Source organism: Anolis carolinensis, chromosome 1, assembly GCF_035594765.1.
Source record: "Anolis carolinensis isolate JA03-04 chromosome 1, rAnoCar3.1.pri, whole genome shotgun sequence".
Taxonomy (NCBI): domain Eukaryota; kingdom Metazoa; phylum Chordata; class Lepidosauria; order Squamata; family Dactyloidae; genus Anolis; species Anolis carolinensis.
Genome location: NC_085841.1, coordinates 357,020,050 through 357,040,772, shown reverse-complemented (window position 1 = coordinate 357,040,772; position 20,723 = coordinate 357,020,050). Strand labels below are relative to the sequence as shown.

Genomic DNA, 20,723 nt, shown 5'->3' with positions numbered 1-20,723 from the left:
CATATCACTCCAAGGGAGAATAAAAATGATGCGTCCTGTTAAAATCCAATTGCTATACTTTATAATAATAATAATAATAAAACTTTATTTATACCCCGCCACCATCTCCCCAACGGGGACTCGGGGCGGCTTACATGGGGCCATGCCCAAGACAATACAATAAACCATAACATAATACAATTAAATAATACATTACATAAAATAAACAGTACAACATAAGATCAAAACACTTTGAAGATGGACAGATCAATGCAGAGCAGTGGTTCTCAACCTGTGGGTCCCTAGATGTTTTGGCTTTCAACTCCCATAAATCCTAACAGCTGGTAAACTGGCTGAGATTTCTGGACGTTGTAGGCCAAAACACCTGGGGACCCACATGTTGAGAACCATTGAAATAGAGAAAGACTCCATATATGTACTGTGCTTGCAACATCGCTATTCAACTTTTGTTTAGCTCAGAAGTGAATCTATATTTATATATGTATGTATTTATGTGTGTATATGTATATGCATATGCTTGGGTGTATATGTGTGTAGAATTGTGGTAAGGGGGCATCCCTCTCAGGGTTTTCTAGGGGGTAAATATACCACCTGTAGCAACCCACAATTGCCCATCCCTGGTTATCTCATAGTTTGATTTTAGTTCTGAAACCTGACCTGCATGCTGTGGTTTTATCTGATCGTGTTTCATTCTCTGTTTTATCTTCAACAGGGGAGTGTTTGGGAAGCAGGGATATCAGTGCCAAGGTACAGTGCCATATCTTTGTAGTTAAATTATACATTACAAATTGGAGCATTTTTTCCCTATCATATCATAAGCTCTGTTGAAACGAGTGAAAGATATGGAATGCAGGTTGAGTATCTCTTATCTGAAATGATTGGGAGAAGAAGGGCTCCAGATCTTTTAAAACTTAAAATACATAATGATATAAAAGTTAGAGATGGGACCCAAGACAAAACATGAAATTAATTTTTTTCCTATCCAACTTATACATATAGCCTGTGTATAATTTTGTGCATAAAACAAAGTTTGTCTACACTGAATCATCAGAAAGCAAGGTCTCCAATGCCTTGAACTATTTTTGGTGGGATGTGGCTGAAGGTGCATGTACACTGTAAAATTAAATGCAATTTGACACAACTTTAATTTCCATGGCTCAAAGCTTTGGTATCATGATAGTTGTACGTTACTGAGGCATCAGTGCATTTTTGGCCGAGAAGACTAAAGACTCTATAAAACTACAACGTCAATGATTCCATAGCATTGAGTCATCTCAAACTGCATTAATTCCACAGTGTAATTCTACTTCATAGTCTACATTGGGTAACTATAAATCTTAAATAATAATGTATGCAGTGAAGCCATGTTAGAGAATTGCAAAGATGCATAGTAAGAGACCAGCAAAAGTGCTCCAAGCTGCACCAGACATTCTGATCCACATTAGGCTCACTTAAGACACATCATGTTCTTGTGGCGTGCACGAGTACTTCTAATGCGCATCTTGCATTTCGGTTGTGGCTCCGGCTCTTTTGGTGTCAAAATGCTCATGGGAAAGCACACCAATGTACATTAGTGCCCATTGCGCTTTGAGCACTGACACGCCTCAATCATTTCAGCATTGTTCAATGGATGTCTCTACATCAGTGGTTCTCAACCTTTGGGCCTCCAGGTGTTTTGGACTTCAACTCCCAGAAATCCCAGCAGCTTACCAACTGTTAGGAACTATGGGAGATGAAGTCCAAAATATCTGTAGGCCCAGAAGTTGAGAACCACTGCTCTATATAGTAACGTGACAGCAAACCCTATATATTTGTGTATAAGTTGACCTCATGTATAAGTTTGGCACCCAAAACTATGGAAGTCTATATGACCCATGGATAAGCTGAGGGATCAGCCAAACCCTCTACTTTTGCCACTCTACTTAGAAAATGGGATGTTTCCCTTTTTGATAGTACAGTACTTAAATTGACGCATAGATAAGTCAATATGTTTTTTGTGGTTTATTTTTTTACTAAAATTTCCAGGTTTGTGTAGGAGTACATACAGTAAAGCTGGACAGTATGAAACTAATCAGCTCTGCTCCTGATATACATAAGTCCACTATAATGAAACAAGTCTCATGCTGAATTCCAGGCATTATAGTGCCTAGTTTTGCTATTAGTCTTTGCAAGACTACCAGATGTTAATCATGGGCCTTCCAAATAGGACCTATATCCCAGGATCTGATCCCAGATTGTCTCCTTTAAATTGGATTATAGGAGTCCCCACTGCCAGATAATCTGGGATAAACTGAAAACCTGGGATCAGATCCTGGGATATAGGGCCTGTCCGGAAGTGCCCCATAACACCCACATTTAGCTTCAGGTTTTATTCTGCTGGTAGATCTGTTCTTACAACCTCTGTTTTTGTTTGTGGTGCTGCTCTCCATCTTTCTTAATGTTTATGTTTTTATTTTCCAGTTTGCACATGTGTTGTACACAAGCGTTGCCATCACCTTATTGTCACAGCTTGCACGTGCCAGAACAATAGCAACAAGGCAGATACAAAGGTAAGGCAACAATTTGGTGTTTAGGAAGACTTAGATTGTTAGATTCAGTTCTGGAATGTAGTTGGCTTCTCCTTGCATAACTTATTTTATTTCACAGAATCATAGAGTTTGAACTGACCTCAAATCCAGTATCTTTCTAGTGTACGAAATTTGTTGCATTTTAGGTTTGGATGTGAGGATGTCAATATTTAAATTATATCCTATCCTTGTATAAAAATAGAAAGGGCTGAAGGCAGCTAACGTTATAATCCAATGAAATAAACCATTGCAGAACTAAGATTAAAGTTAAAATGCATTAAAAACATGTCAGTAAACCTATCAGGGAATAAACAGTACTCGTTAAAGAAAACAGTTGAACAGTCAAAAAGATCAACTCAAAGGAACCAGTATGTGTTGGGAGAAAGTTAGAAAAGCCAAAGTGCAGAATGAGCTCAGGCTTGCTAGAGAGGTTAAAAACCATAAAAGGTGGGGTTTTTTTTGTTTTTGTCTGTAGTAAAAGGAAATGGTAGAGCTACTGTGTGCAGGTGACAGTGAAATGTTAACAGGGGATAGAGAAAAGGCAGAACTACTCAGCACTTTCTTTGCCTCAGTCTTCTCCCAAAAGGTTAACAGTGCTCAACTTGTGGAGAATGGAGCAGAGGATGCAGTAGGGGAAATGCAGCACAAAATAGGTTAAGAGGCAGAACAGGAATATCTGGCTAATCTAAATGAATTCAAGTCTCCAGGGCCAAATGAACTACCTGCAGACATGAAAATCTCAGCCATAACCAGCAGGCTTGAACGTCACTAACAAGCAGCCCATGGTTGCTTTTCATGTGGCCTAGAGACTTTGCCCTCCTTTTCCGATTATTGTCGAATTCTACTTGTCATCAGCTTGATGGTAGAAGTATAGATTGCCATCTGCACCAAGATTGCTGAGAAGAAAGTAGGGCTGGCTTCAATACACATAAATCTCAAGCAAGTCTAAATACTCTTGAGCACCAGATGCTGTTCGATCTCAGAAGCCAAGGGTCAGCCAAAGATGCTACTTGGAATGAGGACCACCAAGAAATAGTGGCACTAAGTAAGTTTTACATCAGGGGCATGGTTTTAAAATCCATTATTTTAATTACTAAATGCCAATGGCATTTCTTTTGGAGTAGCAATTATTGGTTCCAATAGCTTCACTGACCATTTTAAGTAATTTTGGCTCCAAGTAGATTAGATGCAATTGAATGAGATTTAGAATGGTGAGTCAACACTTACATAAATCTCATTGATTAAATGGTTCTGCTTCATTAGGAGTCAAACCTTTATTGGTTTTTAAAAGATAGTGTTTTCATGGTTTGATGAATTAGTTAAGAAATCAACTAACCAATCAATTGTATAGATTTATTTGGCATTTTGATGTTGACCAGTTCATTTTCTTTAGGAATCAAATACTAAGAGGTTGGCACTCTTAGTCCAAAACACTTGGAGGGCCCAAGATTGCTCTTGCCTGATCTAGACACTATATTCATGTTGATGCAGCCTAGAATTACATTGTTTTTAAACTTCCGCACCACACGATTGACTTATTCAGCACTTGATTCAATGGGGGTCCTGTCTACTTGGAAGTTCCAGTAAAATTCAGGTTGTACTTGTCTAATTTAAAGGAGTGAAATTCAATCTTTGAACAAAGGCTGCAGATTTTGGAACAACAAAGAGAAGTACGGAACGAATTCCACCTGCAAAATGTGCCATTTTTGTGTAAAATCACTAGGAGTTGAGGTCCTCCAATGACTATTTGTTTTCTTTTAAACTGATTTCTGCTTTTTGTTGTTGGTTTTCTCAGATTTCTGAGCAGAGATTTGGCATCAACATCCCACACAAGTTCCGAATCCACAACTACAAAGTGCCAACTTTCTGTGACCACTGCGGCTCCTTGCTTTGGGGCATCATGCGGCAAGGTCTGCAGTGTAAAAGTAAGTTGAGATGGACAAGGAATTTCTCTTGAAGGTTGTTTTGCAAATGTGAACCCATTTCCTTTCCCCTTTGATTTATTTAGATCTATGCCTGTTCTTCTGTGCATAAAGGATGTTAAATGTGGCTGCTTTTTATTCCACCAAGACGAGAATAAATGCACAGCTCCCTCTGGAACGATGAGGACAAAAGAAGACACCTATTTGCATAATATGTACATGTGCTAATTGAAACGCGGAGGTGTAAATTTAGACATAATTACTGGAATTTAAATAGAATTACAATACACCTGATTATGGTGTGGAAGACAGAGCTGTATACTATTTTTATTCTATGCTTTTAAAGATGTTGCAATGGTTCCCAATCTTTTTTTGACCAGGGACCACTTGACCGGGGACCACTCTCCAAAATTAGTACCAAAAGGGCTACAAATCAGTTTTTGTCAGCTTTAGATTTGGTTGGTTATTTGGGGTGCCGATTCAGAAAATTGCAATGGATAAACCACATCAGCTCTAGTTTCTGATACAGAACATATGCCATCCAGTAGTCGCCATCTGCTCACTCACAGAAAATCATATTTAATAATCTAGAGCTGATTTTCCCCGCATGTCTCGGGGACCTTCTTTTAGGTCTTGTGGCCCACCAGTGCGCTGTGGCCCACAAGTTGGGAACCACTGTGTTAAAGGTTCAGACTACTTCAGACTTAATGAACTTTTAGCTATATGTGGTCTTATTTGTATTTCTTTTTTTCCTCTGCACCACCTTTTTTTGGAAAAAAAAGAGAGATAAATAAACGGATTGATTGATTATCTGGAACTTGCATTTCAGTTGCAGTTCATTTCAGTTCATTAAATCAGATGGATGATCAATTTTTGGCAAGTATGGGAGTCAAATTTCCACACTGGGACTACCTGCAAAAGGACTAAAGATATCTTTTGTACAGTCCTGAAAAGTACAAATGGAAAATGTCACTTCCAGTTTCATTTTGGGAGTTGGTGGCTTTCAGTGCTTCAAAGTCCCAGGAAGCATGGCCAATGGTCAGGGATTTTGTGAGCTGAAATCTCAAATATTTTATTTCTTGTTTCCTAAAGTGAAATGTTTTCATTGCACAGACTTGATTCCATGATTCTCTGTTTTTTCCCAGTATGCAAAATAAATGTCCATATACGATGTGAAGCCAACGTAGCACCCAATTGTGGGGTGAATGCTGCAGAACTGGCCAAGACGTTAGCCTGTATGGGGCTGCAACCAGGAAATATATCTCCAAATGGGGTAAGCTTTTGGGTTATCCCATCTGGGCAACCTAAAATGGGGTAGTTCCCGCTCTCCTGTCCTTTAGAGAGAAAGTCAAAACTTGGCTATGGAACCAAGCATTTGGAGCAGGGGTCCCCAAACTAAGGCCCGGGGGCCAGATGCGGCCCTCCAAGGTCATTTACCTGGCCCCTGTCCTAAACTTTAGACTTAGGGTTGATCTAAGTCTACCTGGTCTTTGGAGGTCTCTTTGCTTACTTATAGCTTTATGAGATCATCTAGATGGTCTTTGGAGGTCTCTTTGCTTAGCTATGGCTGTATGAGACCATCTAAATGGCTTTTGGAGGTCACTTTCATTACCTATGGGCATATGAGTCTGTCTAGATGGCCTTTGAGGGTGCCTTTACTTACCTATGGTTTTATGAGATCGTCTTGAGGATTTTGGGGGGCCCTTTCCTTATCTATGGTCTTATGAAATCATCTAGATGGTCTATCGCATCTGGGCAACCCAAAATGGGGTAGTTCCCGCTCTCCTGTCCTTTAGAGAGAAAGTCAAAACTTGGCTATGGAACCAAGCATTTGGAGCAGGGGTCCCCAAACTAAGGATCCCTTTCCTTATCTATGGTCTTGTGAGACCATCTAGATGGTCTTTGAGGATCCCTTTCCTTATCTATGGTCTTATGAAACCATCTAGATGGTCTTTGAGGATCCCTTTCCTTATCTATGGTCTTATGAGACCATCTAGATGGCTTTTGGAGGTCACTTTCCTTACCTTTGGTCCTATGAGATCATCTGGATGGCCTTTGAGGGTCCCATTCCTTACCTATGGTCTTATGAAACTGTCTAGATGGTCTTTGGAGGTCTCTTTGCTTACATATGGTCTTATGAGATCGTCTAGATCAGGGGTCCTCAAACTAAGGCCCATGGGCCGGATGCAGCCCCCCAAGGTCATTGACCTGGCCTCTGTCCTAAACTTTAGACTTAGGGTTGACCTAAGTCTGAAACGACTTGAAGGCACACAACAACAACAATCCTAATTTTGGACTATTTCATCCTAGTCCGGCCCCCCAAAAGTCTGAGGGACTGTGAATCGGCCCTCCACTTAAAAAGTTTGAGGACCCCTGATTTGTAGAGTAGTTACAGTGCAATAGGCAGCTGCAAAGTTAATGTGGTTGGAATAGCTTTTGGACTATGATTTCGGGACTATGTATATGGCTAACTGCTTATTTAAAAGTATTTATATGTTACTGTTTTATGATTTGATTGCACAATGTATTTCATACATTTTTATGTCTACATTGAATTATTGCCAATTTGGAAGCTGCTCTGAATCCCCTTCGGGGTTAAGATAGAGCAAGGTAAAATTACAGTAAATAAATAAACAATAAAGCTTTAGTTTTCTCTTCTCCACATTAGTAAAGTCTATAACTAAATATTTCACTTCACAATGTAGGAGTTTGAACTAGATGCCACAGTGCACAGAAGAACATACATCTATAGCCACACTCGCCCTTTTTCTAAAGAAGATCTCCACTCTTTAAACCAGAGGAGGCTAAAGATGAAGGGCAACGGCTGCAAACACACCACAATTTAACTAATCTAATTAATAAATTGGAGCAAGCAAAGTGCAGTGGTTTGAATATTGGATTAATCAGGGGTAGATTGCTCAAGTAAAAAGGTTTAGTATGTATCGAATTCCCAAAAGAGTGCCAAACATGGTACTGCCAGGTTGGTCTCCCCAGAGGAACAAATAGATCCGTAAGGAAGAAGATGGCATAACAGCAAACACAAGCCAAAATGTCCCTTTTAACACAAGGCAAATGGGGTACACATCCTAGTTTGGTAGCAGTGGGGACAATAAGAGCAGTTACTTATGGGTTCAGCAAGGGGGGAATCCGTTCCTTACCTGATCTCCCTTTTATCTTTTCCAGAAACTGGTCTCCAAGTCAACCCTGAGGCGACAGAAAAAAGAGAGCATGAAGGATCGCAATGGTGTACCTGAAGTTTCGGCGAGCAGGCTCAAGATTGAGGATTTGTTATTTATCAGAGTGCTGGGAAAAGGCAGTTTTGGAAAGGTAAGGGTTGCTGTGGATATTTGAAACACTTGTGTGTACTTCAGTAGCCAAGTCCTTTGGAGCTGATTCAATTGAACCTCCCTTCATTTCAACAGGTTTTGCATGGGAGGAAGGAAAGGTAAGTTGTATCCCCTTGCTCAGACATTATGCTTGGTTACTATACGTTGACACTCTTCAATGTATTTTATCAATGATTTAAGTGACATGGTGAAGAGAATCCTTATCAAAATTTGCAGATCATATAAAAGTGAGCGAGGTCGCTAACATATTGGATAGCAGGAACTGAATTTAAAAGCACTTTGGGAAACTAGAAATCTGGATTGAAATTAATAAAATGAAATTCAACAGAATCAAATAGAAAACCGTGCATTTAAGCCACAAAAACCAAATGCGCAGGCACAAGATGAAGGATACGTAGGTCAACAGTACAGTATAATGTTTACCTTTTTCACTGCTGTGAGAGGAAACATATTTCATAGTATTTGGAGAAAATTATTCCAAGCAGAAACACACATGGTGTTGTTTTTACAAGAAAATCATGGGGATACAGTAGAGTCTCCCTTATCCAACACACGCTTATCCAACATTCTGGATTATCCAATGCATTTTTGTAGTCAATGTTTTCAATACATCGTGATATTTTGGTGCTAAATTCGTAAATACAGTAATTACTACATAACATTACTGCGTATTGAACTACTTTTTCTTCAAATTTGTTGTATAACATGATGTTTTAAAGCTTAATTTGTAAAATCATAACCTAATTTGATGTTTAATAGGCTTTTCCTTAATCCCTCCTTATTATCCAACATATTCACTTATCCAACATTCTGCCGGCCCGTTTATGTTGGATAAGTGAGACTCTAATGTACAAGCAAAATACTGCACAGGGTGACAAAGAGGATGACACCAAAATGATGATCTATGACGGTTTTGTGTAGTGTTCTGGTAGGAATTTTTTAATGCAAAAACGTTTTAGATATTAAACACTTTTTCAGAATCCTGACTGTATCATTATAGTTACAAAGCTAAAACTCTATGCTAACTTACCCTTTGAATATCTTAATGTGCATGTTGTCTGGTCAGAGGTGTTGTTATTACACAATTACAATGATGCTTTGAATCACTTGGTTTCGTCTGCATGCACTACTTGCACATTTTGTTATTTTATTCTGGCTGGTTTTTTTTATAGTCACTGATTTTGTCAGATTTTTTGATATTTTGACTAAGATATTGCTGTATGGTTTAGTATGGGAGGAGGACCATGAGTTGCTACACCAGGTGACACCATCTGTAGTGACTCCTTTGTTCCTAGATCAGATGGAGTTTGGTGCCTCCAGTATATTTAATCCCCATTGATAAAAGTCCTGCTTTCTCTCCTCTTTAGGTGATGTTGGCCAAAACGAAAGGGACAGGATATCTCTACGCCATCAAAGTGCTGAAAAAAGATGTGATTCTCCAGGATGATGATGTGGAGTGCACCCTGACCGAGAAACGGATTCTGACCCTGGCGAGGAACCATCCATTTCTCACCCAGCTTTTCTGCTGCTTCCAGACCCCTGTAAGTATTGTGAATTTTGAAGGTTCAACACTACTGAGAAACCTATATAGTTCCAAAAATGATGCAAAAAGACATTTCTTCCCTTAGAACAGGCATGTAATAAGCAAAGTGTTCAGCCATATTTTTTGTTAACACAAATGTGTTAAATGCTAGAAGACAAATTTTACCTGTAAACTGTTAAAATAAAAATTAGATGAAATGTTAAAAATACCACAAATGGGCAATACGAATGTCACTCAAAAATAATGCAATTGGCAATCATTAAATTGTTGTTGAAATTGGCAGCAAATTAGGAGCAACACGTTTATTATTATATTATTGTATGACACAGCAAAGAAGATAGATATGCTGGATTTCGTATCACAAAATCACAAGTCGAACACTTCCCAAGTGTCTAGGACTGTGTGATGTATTTTCGGATGATGCAGGCAGATCCCAGTAGGGTGGCCTTTTGCAGTTGGCAGATCGTAATTTTGTCAATGTCTGTTGTTTCCAAATGCCAGCTGAGATCTTTTGGCACGGCACCCAATGTGCCTGTCACCACAGGGACCACCTGTACTGGTTTCTGCCAGAGTCTTTGAAGTTCAATCTTGAGGTCCTGATAGCAGCTGAGTTTTTCCTGTTGTTTTTCGTCAATGCAACTGTCACCTGGGATGGCAACATCACTGATCCAAACCTTTTTCTTTTCCACAACTGTGATGTCTGGTGTGTTGTGTTCTAGAACTTTGTCAGTCTGGATTCGGAAGTCCCACAGTATCTTTGCGTGCACATTTTCCAATACTTTTGCAGGTTTGTGATCCCACCAGTTCTTTGCTGCTGGGAGGTGGTACTTGAGGCATAAGTTCCAATGAATCATTTGGGCCACATAGTTGTGCCTCTGTTTGTAGTCTGTCTGTGCGATTTTCTTACAGCGGCTGAGGATATGATCAATTGTTTCATCAGCTTCCTTGCACAGTCTGCATTTTGGGTCGTCAGCGGATTTTTCAATCTTGGCCTTAATTGCATTTGTTCTGATGACTTGCTCCTGGGCTGCAAGGATCAGGCCTTCTGTTATTATTATTATTATTATTATTATTATTATTATTATTACTACTACTACTACTACTACTACTACTATTCTTACCCGCCTCTCCTCACAGCTCGAAGCAGGTGACAAAATTGCTAAAGCACATAATCATTTAAATTTATTTTCAACACATTATTTCCAAGCTTTGAGTAAGCCTTCCAGTTAGTTGCTTTGCTGGAAATGTATTTGCTAAGCCTGTGAGAAACATATGACAGTTACTCCTTGACTTCTGGAATGATATATTCCATGTGATCAAAATATCAGAACATTTTCTCAAATGGGGCAGAATTCTCCTTTTTATGACATCATTAATTGGTTTTCAACTTTTCTAGAAGTAGAATAGACTCATAGAGAGAGAGGATTTTTGATAAGCCATACAATCCAACTTTCCGTTCAGTGCAAAAAATAAAAAATAAACATACAAATTCAGAACTAGAAAATGGCTGTCAAAACTGGGATTATAGGTAGACGAATCTTTATTTGCTTTCCAAAAATTTTCATCATCCCATTTGTTCTGAGCTGAAACTGGCTGCTATTCCAGGCCTTAATATTTTATTTAGTACTAAAAACTAATACATCTCACTGCTATAAAATATTCTGCCTAACTACCCTAAAGGCACCAGGTCCCATCTGATCTTGGAAGCGAAGTAGGGTCAAACGGGGTTAATAATTGAATAGGAAGCTGCCAATGAATACTGAATGCTGTAGGCTTTATTTCATAGGAAAGAACTTACAAAACCCTCTTCCTTTCCTAAGAAATCGCTATGAAATTCATGGGGTCTCATAAGTCGACAGGCAAGTGGAAGGTACATACACAAATACCCACATTTAGAATTCTTAGCCAGAAAGCTCTAATGTAGAGTTTCTCATGTATACAGATGCAACAATATTCTTACAGCTATTCCCTGAGACCTGAAAGTTATTTCAAAGGTTCCTTAATGGTATAAAGGTGAAGCATGACTAGTACCTTTCCAAACTATAAGTCCAAGAATTCAACAGGATGTTGTGGCAATTAAAGTGGAATCTTGTGCTATGGTTATGTAGTGTAAAGAGCCTCAAGTTCTGGAGCCACACCATTTCAAGGCCATCAAGAATGTTTCCTTCTAATTATTAGATTTGTATCCTGGTTCTCATTGTCGGAAACCATATTGGGCTGACATAACAGCCTACATGAAAACAGCAAAATCTACATGACACATGTCAGTGGAAAATAGAAAAGCATTTACTAGGCTGATGAAAAGGTGCTACCTTCCAAATTTTAGTTGCTTCTTAAGGCAATGAAGTTAACAATTATACTGGAGATGAACACTGAGTCAGATACTACATGAAAACATATAATGCAAATCCCAATTGGAGTTCTGATGAAATATGTTACAACCAAGGACAGAGAGTGACATCAACAACACAGGCTGAACACTTCCTTAATACCTTCATAATAGGTCTTAATACTTTTTAATAGGTTTAGGGGGTTATATATTCCATCGATCTCTATGATGTTGGACTCTTCTTTCTTCTTTGGAGATTTTCACACCAAAGTTGGTTGGGCTTGAATTGTGTCTTCTACCATGACAGGGAGTTGGACTACAACAAGGCTTCTTAAACGTTTTCACTTGGGATCCTGTTTGGCCTTAAAATATAATAATAATAATAATAATAATAATAATAATAATAATAATAATAATAATAAGTATTATTTCCAATGGATTATTTGGGCCACATGGTTGTGCCTCTGTTTGTAGTCTATCTGTGTCATTTTCTTACAGCAGCTGAGGATATGATCAATGGTTTCATCGGTTTGCTTGCACAGTCTGCACTTTGGGTCATCAGCTGATTTTTCGATTTTGGCCTTAATTGCCTTTGTTGTGATGTCTTGCTCCTGGGCTGCAAGGATCAGTCCTTCTTCAGGGTCCCATTCGTGAGCCATAGCCAGGTCTTCTCCTTATCAGCTTTTCCTTCAATCATGTCAAGGAACTTTCCATGCAATGTTTTGTTGAGCCAGCTGTCAGCTCTAGTTTGTAGTGCGGTTTTCTTGTACTGATTTTTTGTCTGCTGTGCTTTGAGGAGTTTCTGATTTTTGACATCAATCAAAGCAGGTTCTTCACTTTGCTTTACATATTCTGCCAGGGCATGTTCTTCTTTTTTGACTGCTTGTTTTACTTGTAAGAATCCTCTGCCCCCTGATCTTCTAGGCAAAAGGCCACCCTACTGGGATCTGCGCGCATCATCCGAAAATACATCACACAGTCCTAGACACTTGGGAAGTGTTCAACTTTTGATTTTGTGATATGAAATCCAGCATATCTATCTTGTTTGCTGTGTCATAATAAAATAATAATAATAATATCTTTATTTGTATCTTGCTTTTCTCCCTAAAATGGGACCCAAAGCGGCTCACAACATTGTGTAAAAGACAATATAAAACAATGTACACATATAAAACACTACCTATAAAACAACAACAACAACAAAACTTTATTTATATACAGTAGAGTCTCACTTATCCAACATAAACGGGCCAGCAGAATGTTGGATAAGTGAATATGTTGGATAATAAGGAGAGATTAAGAAGAAGCTTATTAAACATCAAATTAGGTTATGATTTTACAAATTAAGCACCAAAACATCATGTTACACAACAAATTTGGCAGAAAAAGTAGTTCAGTATGCAGTAATGCTACGTAGTAATTACTGTATTTACGAATTTCGTACCAAAATATCATGATATATTGAAAACATTGACTACAAAAATGCGTTGGATAATCCAGAACGTTGGATAAGTGAGACTCTACTGTACCACTCTATCTCCCAAAAGGGACTCAGGGCAGTTTACACATGGTAGACATTCAATACCAACATAGAGCATACAACAACCCAATAGTAAAATAACAACAAGACATAATAGCGATTAAAAACAGTTAAAAACAATATATTCATTTGAATTATAAAATAGTTACAGTAATCCAGTCTAGATGTAACCAAGGCATGGATCACCATGACCAAGTCAGGCTTCTCGAGGTATGGTTGCAGCTGGTGCATAAGTTTTAACTGTGCAAAGCCCCTCCCGGCCACCACCGACACCTGAGCCTCAAGCGTCAATGTAACCCCGTTGAGCACAGGTTGCCACTCAATACCCCGATCGGTCCCGCGACTGACCAGGAGGACCTCTGTCTTGTCTGGATTAACTTTCAACTTGTTAACCCGCATCCAGGCCAACAAAGCTGCCAGGCACTAGTTTAAAGACCAGGAGGCTTCCTTGGAATTCAGTGGAAAGGAGTAGTAGAGTTGGGTGTCATCCGCATAAAACAATTTCACAATCAGATTAAGTATACATATTTAAAGACATTAATCTAATACAATTATTGCAAGCTGCTCAACAAGACAGATGGTAAGGTTAATGCAACTCAATAAAAGTTAGCTTCCACAGATGTATAAACCCACTTGCCTAGTTTCCAACAGACCACACAACCACTGAGGATGCCTGCCATAAATGTGGGTGAAATGTCAGGAGAGAATGCTTCTGGCACATGGCCACACAGCCTGGAAATCTTAGAGCAACCTAGTGATTCCGGTGATGAAAGCCTTCGACAACACAATTTTTAACTGGCATCCATATGACCAGAGGTTGGTCATAGGGTTGTTGTATGTCTTTCAGGCTGTGTGGCCATGTTCCAGAAGTATTCTCTCCTGACGTTTCGCCCACATCTATGGCAGGCATCCTCAGAGGTTGTGAGGTATGGATAAACTAGGCAAGGAAGGTAAAATATATATATCTGTGGAGAGTCCAGGGTGTGACAAGAGTCCTTTGTAAGTTGGAAGCCAGCGTTAATGTTTCAGGTTGGTCATGTTTTCCTGGTTTTAATAAAGAGGATAACCACAGGGTGGCAGGCGCTGCAAATGCAAGGGGAAATGCCACTACGGCGTGTCACGTGGCCTTTGCTCCATCCCAGGAAAGGTTAGCTGAGGAAACACAGCAGCTGCTGCCTCATTGGACTTTGTTACCATCACAGCCCTTCCCAAGAGTGCTGAGCCTCCCTGCTTGCCTGCCTTATATTATCCCACAAATGCTTTAATACAGCATGCGTTGCTTAGCCATTTTTCAGGGGCAGCTGTACAATATTTGTGCCTGCAAAATAAGACAGCCCACAATGATCCCACCGTCTTGGATTCCCCTCTTTTCTGAGCATCCCCAGTTCTGCACTTCCCTGGTTTTAATTTTGGTCAACCCTAAAGAGAAAACAGAGACAACTGTTCACTCTGACAAGATTTCCTATAACCCTGCTTTCAGAAATGTGGGTGCTTTAAAAAAACATCACACAGATCATTTTCTGCTTCACAGAATGAGCTGTGAAATTATGAGCCCTGACTGTTCAAGCCAGAAGCCATAAAATCCAGGGACACTGGCCACTATTGTTATTCTTGTTTTAATTATCATATTATCATTGGATCATTTCTCCTACAAATGTCTTCCCTACAAATTTACATGTTTTTCTGTTAGGCCTTTTTCACTTTTCAAAATATCTACACATATTTACAGTACATTGCCCTATAACAGGCATGGGCAAACATTGGCCCTCCAGGTGTTTTGGACTTCAACTCCCACAATTCCTAACAGCCGGTAGCCGATGTTTACCCATGCCTGCCCTATAACATAGCTTACAAGTGCCCTGATTTGGTAGGAGCAGTCCTGAAGAGTCTTCTGCCATTCCTTTTCTTTGGCTGCTTTTAAAATGTCCCAGTTTCTCTCTCCTCTTCCTCCCACTTTCCCTCTTTGTCCTCAGCAAACTTGAGTGTCTGCAATTTGAGTCCAAGGTAGTTTGCATTCAATGAACTCTACAACCTCTCTTTAGCATTGATAACTTTTGCCATCTTTATCACAAGAAACCCCCAGTGGCGCAGAGGATTAAATCCTTGTGCTAGCAGGACTGCTGACTTGAAGGTTGGGTTTCTGACCTGAAGGTTGCCAGTTCGAATCCAATCCGGGGAGAACACGGATGAGCTCCCTCTGTCAGCTCCAGCTCCATGCGGGGACATGAGAGAAGCCTCCTACAAGGATGGTAAAAACATCAAAACATCTGGGTGTCCCCTGGGCAACGTCCTTGCAGATGGCCAATTCTGTCACACCAGAAGTGACTTACAGTTTCTCAAATTGCTTCTGACACAAAAAATATATTTATCACAATCTGATGTTGTTTGGCCACATGTATTCTTGGTTTCGGGACCCGGTGGGTAAGTGCACTGAGCTGGAGACCGAAAGGTCCCAGGTTCAAACTCCGGGAGCAGCGTGAGCAGCCGCTGTTAGCTCCAGCTCCTGCCAAGTTAGCAGTTCAAAAACATGCAAATGTGAGTAGATCAATAGGTACCGCTCCGGCGGGAAGGTAATGGCGCTCCATGCAGTTATGCCGGCCACATGACCTTGGAGATGTCTATGGACAACGCAGGCTCTTCGGCTTAAATGGAGATGAGCACCAACCCCCAGAGTTGGTCACGACTGGACATAATGTCAGCGGAAACCTTTATCTTTTTATTCTTGTTTTCATCTCTGAAATGCTGGAGGGCATGCACAAAGGTTGATTCAGGCTGCTCCTATGTGCAACTTTACAGCCTCCTGGGGCTAGGTTTACTACCTCTGCTCCCCCGGGGGATGTGTGAATGACTAAAAATACAATAAACAAGTAAATAAAACCAAATATTGCCAGGAAGAACAACTTTGTAAGGAAAAAGACATGGTTTTCTATGCAAGCTAGCCTGTGACCCATTTAAGGAACAAACTGCTCCTCCTGGAAGTTTTCACTTTTATTTTGCCAGGGAAAAAATGACTTTGTGTGTGTGTGTGTTTGTGTATCAGGGGCCAGGCTCACCTTGGGGAGCCCCATGCATCCCAGGACAGTACTTTCCAAAGAACTAGAGCCATTGAACTTTGTGGGTGACCAGGGCTAAGATGACCCAGTTCAAAACATATATTGTGGGATATTCTGCTTTGATATTCTGGGTTATCTGACTGTGTGGAAGGGCCCTTGGACAGGAGGGCTTTCTTGTGTGGAAATACTATTGCCTAGTGAAAGTTGAGAGTTTTCGTGTACTTTTATTTGTTGTGTAGAAGGGGGAATTTTAGCACTTTTGCCTGTGATTTGGTTGAGTGACAAGCAACATCTACTGAAATTCTCCCTTCTACACAATTGTTAAAGATACAGGAGTGCTCTCCAACTTTTACTCTGGCAACCCTAGAACTGACTGTGTTCTTCTCCAGAACAGTTGAGTTATATCAATTGTGCAACAAACGTTCCTTCCCCCATGAACTCAACAACCCGAGAACCAGGATCTGAAAGAGGCATTTAACCATGTTTGTCAACCAGACTGATGCTTTCATATCTACCAGGATTTGGAAAACTATTCCACAAAAGCTTGGGATAAGTTAGCCTCAGGCCTCTTCTACACTGCCATATAAAATCCAGATTATCTGCTTTGAACTGGATTATATGGCAGTGTAGACTCATATAATACAGTTTAAAGCACATAATGTGGATTATCTGCTTTGATAATCTGGATTATATGGCAGTATAGAAGGGGCCTGAGTCTGCACTGCCATGTCATTTCAAAGCAGATAATCTGGATTTTATATGGCAGTGTAGACGTGGCTTTAGAGCCAGATTGACTGCAGCTCCTAGCATTCCTTTCTATTTGCATCAAAAACATAGTGAAACAATTTAATGCTTAGCTACTAGGAAGGCACCCACTTGGAAAATGCACCAAAATACAGTAGAGTCTCACTTATCCAACACTCGCTTATCCAACATTCTGGATTATCCAACACATTTTTGTAGTCAGTGTTTTCAATACATAATGATATTTTGGTGCTAAATTCGTAAATACAGTAATTACTACATAGCATTACTGCGTATTGAACTATTTTTTCTGTCAAATGTGTTGTATAACATGATGTTTTGGTGCTCAATTTGTAAATTCATAACCTAATTTGATGTTTAATAGGCTTTTCCTTAACCCCTCCTTATTATCCAACATATTCGCTTATCCAACATTCTGCCGGCCCGTTTATGTTGGATAAGTGAGACTCTACTGTATATCATGAATCATGTTTACAGCATGTATACAGATTTAAAGGCTATATTTTGAATGCTGTATGATGCATTCATTTACTCTGCAAGAAAGCCAGATTGGGATACTAGAAAGGCCAGAGTTATCCTCAGATCCTACAGTTACACAGCTTTAATTTAGATGAGAGCAGAATGGGCACCTTGAAAGAAGTCCAGAAATGAATGAGAAATACAAGGGAAATGCTTTAAAGCAGGGGTCCCCAAACTAAGGCCCAGGGGCCGGATGCGGCCCTCCAAGGCCATTTACTTGGCCCCCGCCCTCAATTTTAGACTTAGGCTTTCCCAAAGTCTGAAATGACTTGAAGGCACAACAACAACAATCCTACTTGATTATCTCATTGGCCAGAAGCAGGCTCACACTTCCGACTGAAATCCTGATAGGTTTACAGTATATTGGTTAAAATTATTTTTATTTTTAAATATTGTATTTTTTTTTCATTTACCAATATTGTAAATGAAATACAGTAGAGTCTCACTTATCCAACACTTGCTTATCCAACGTTCTGGATTATCCAACCCATTTTTTTAGTCAATGTTTTCAATACATCGTGATATTTTGGTGCTAAATTCGTAAATACAGTAATTACTACATAGCATTACTGCATACTGAACTACTTTTTCTGTCAAATTTGTTGTATAACATGATGTTTTGGTGCTTAATTTGTAAAATCATAACCTAATTTGATGTGTAATAGACTTTTCCTTAATCCCCCCTTATTATCCAACATATTCGCTTATCCAACATTCTGCCGGCCCGTTTATGTTGGATAAGTGAGACTCTACTGTATTGTAAATGAATGATATGGTAATAATATAATATATTGTAATAAAAAATATTGTGTATACATATAATATTGATAATAAATATTATAATGTAATACAATATAATATTTATTTATTTATTACAGTATTTCTACCCCCACCCTTCTCACCCAATAGGGGACTCAGGGCGGCTAATAATAATAATAATACAATATAATAATATTGTATAATATAATAATATTAATTATATATTATATATTAAATGTAATATTACTAATAATATTACGCTATAGTAGTATAGTGCAATATAGTAATATATAATGCTAATATTGTGCTATACTAATAATATAATATATTGTATGTACATATAACTTGTAAGTAATTGTTGCTAGTTTTGTTAGTTTTTTTGTTTTGTTTTTTTGCACTACAAATAAGACATGTGCAGTGAGCATAGGAATTTGCTTGTTTTTTTTCCAAATGATAATTCGGCCCCTCAACAATCTGAGGGACAATGAACTGGCCCTCCACTTAAAAAGTCTGAGGACCCCTGCTTTAAAGAGTGTGAAGTTGAGAGTTGAATTTTGGGGGAAATCTGCACATAATTAATGGGCTTTCCTTGTTGATGTTGCTTTCTGTTAGGATCGCCTGTTCTTTGTCATGGAATTTGTAAATGGAGGGGATCTGATGTTCCACATCCAAAAGTCCCGTCGCTTTGATGAAGCCCGAGCCCGATTCTATGCTGCAGAGATCATTTCAGCTCTCATGTTCCTTCATGACAAAGGCATCATTTACAGGTAAGCTAAAAATTAATTATTATGAGCTGTCAAGTCAGCTATGACTTATGGTGACCCTATCATAGGGTTTGCACAATTTATTTTGCCACTGACTTCTTCCAAGAGAGCATGACTTGCCCAAGGTCTCCCAATGGCTTTCCATGGCTGAATTAGGATCTGAACTCTGGTTTCTTGGAGTCCTGGTTTCAACATGAGGACTGAAACACCACAGGCTCCTTCAGTAAAAAGATTATCATACAGTTGACCTTTCACATTTGCAAGTTTAACTTTTGCAAATTCGTGGATTGCTGTATAGGTCATATTGAGAAGATCCTCCAACATGTTCAACCTTTGGCAGAAGTTCACAATGACATCACACTGGAGAGCCTTGGGCAATGGTTCTCAACCTGTGGGTGCCCAGATGTTTTGGCCTTCAACTCCCAGAAATCCTAAGAACTGGTAAATTGGCTGGGATTTCTGGGAGTTGTAGGCCAAAACACCTGGGGACCCACAGGTTGAGAACCACTGGCCTAGGGGTTCATAGAGACAACACTTCTTTAGGTGTTTTTAGGTCCAGAACAGTGTTCTCTGAGGGTGAAAAATGTAGTTTACTTCTGTGGGAATCCTGCAGCCCTCACCCTTGTAAGAGAGGAGAACCAATTCCTTTTATCCCTATTGTTTCTATAGAATTTGACTCACTCTCTCCCAGCACACCTGGAACACCTGGACTGGAGTTGTACTCTCTTGCTATATTTCAGTGAATGCAATTGGCTCAAGGCACATTGGAGAATGAGAAACAAGTTTCTTTTTGTTCCCTGGCTAGTGATTTCCTTCCATCTCCTTCTGGATGTGATTGCACTTGCTTTCATTTGGAATAATTATAATTAAAATATTATAAATATTATAATAATATTCTTGGACCTTAACCCTCCTCTATCTGAGTCCAGCACATAAGATGTGGATTGCACAGTATTGCTGGGAATAGGAACGGACAGGCCTGTTTTCTTTGTCTTCTGTAACATTTGCCCCTTGTCAAGCATAATATTTAGCCCTGTTTTTGCACTAACCTGCAATGAATGTATATATTTAGGTGAAGTCTCCACAAGAATTGATATGCATTTTTACTCTGGTTTGGGTCTCTCTTAAAAGAGAAAAAGCAGGATAGAAATTCCTCCTCTTCCTCCTCCTCTTCTTTTTCTCCTTCCTCTTCTTAATTTGTGTTCGTTTTATCCTAACGTTAGCCTTTTTGTACACTGTATTTCCTAACACATGTATTTTTTATTGAAATGTGGAAATCAGAGAGTAATTACATTCCAGTGTATACAGTATATATTAATTAGTGTATTCCAGTGTATATTAATTCAGGAAGCTTGAATTGGGGTGTTGTTTATTAACATTTCTTCACAGACCCAGAGAGTGCACTGGCAAATGGATAGCTTTGGCTTGCAGCTGAATTTAATCTATAGTCATCAGACTGCTGTTTGTATCATGTGAGACCTGTGAGAACTTGTTTGCTGAGAAAATCTTGCACTTTCTGTTCTCACATCTGAGAAAGCTGCAGAAGATTGAGGGGAAGGCTCTAAAGGCAAATTTCCCTGTTCCAATGCTTTCAGATTTTGGTGCCTTCCTTGAC

At 39.4% G+C, this 20,723-nt stretch overlaps 1 protein-coding gene across 1 annotated transcript in view; it reads left to right on the top strand.

The window, feature by feature from the left end:
- The window catches only part of prkch (protein kinase C eta), a 117,955-nt gene that overhangs the window by 60,946 nt on the left and 36,286 nt on the right, over positions 1–20,723 (top strand). The window contains exons 4-10 of the mRNA XM_062968583.1: positions 713–747; positions 2,461–2,549; positions 4,363–4,492; positions 5,635–5,762; positions 7,673–7,816; positions 9,204–9,377; positions 18,957–19,111. Of these exons, the coding sequence (XP_062824653.1) occupies positions 713–747; positions 2,461–2,549; positions 4,363–4,492; positions 5,635–5,762; positions 7,673–7,816; positions 9,204–9,377; positions 18,957–19,111 (855 nt within the window). The remainder of the gene's footprint in view (positions 1–712; positions 748–2,460; positions 2,550–4,362; positions 4,493–5,634; positions 5,763–7,672; positions 7,817–9,203; positions 9,378–18,956; positions 19,112–20,723) is intronic.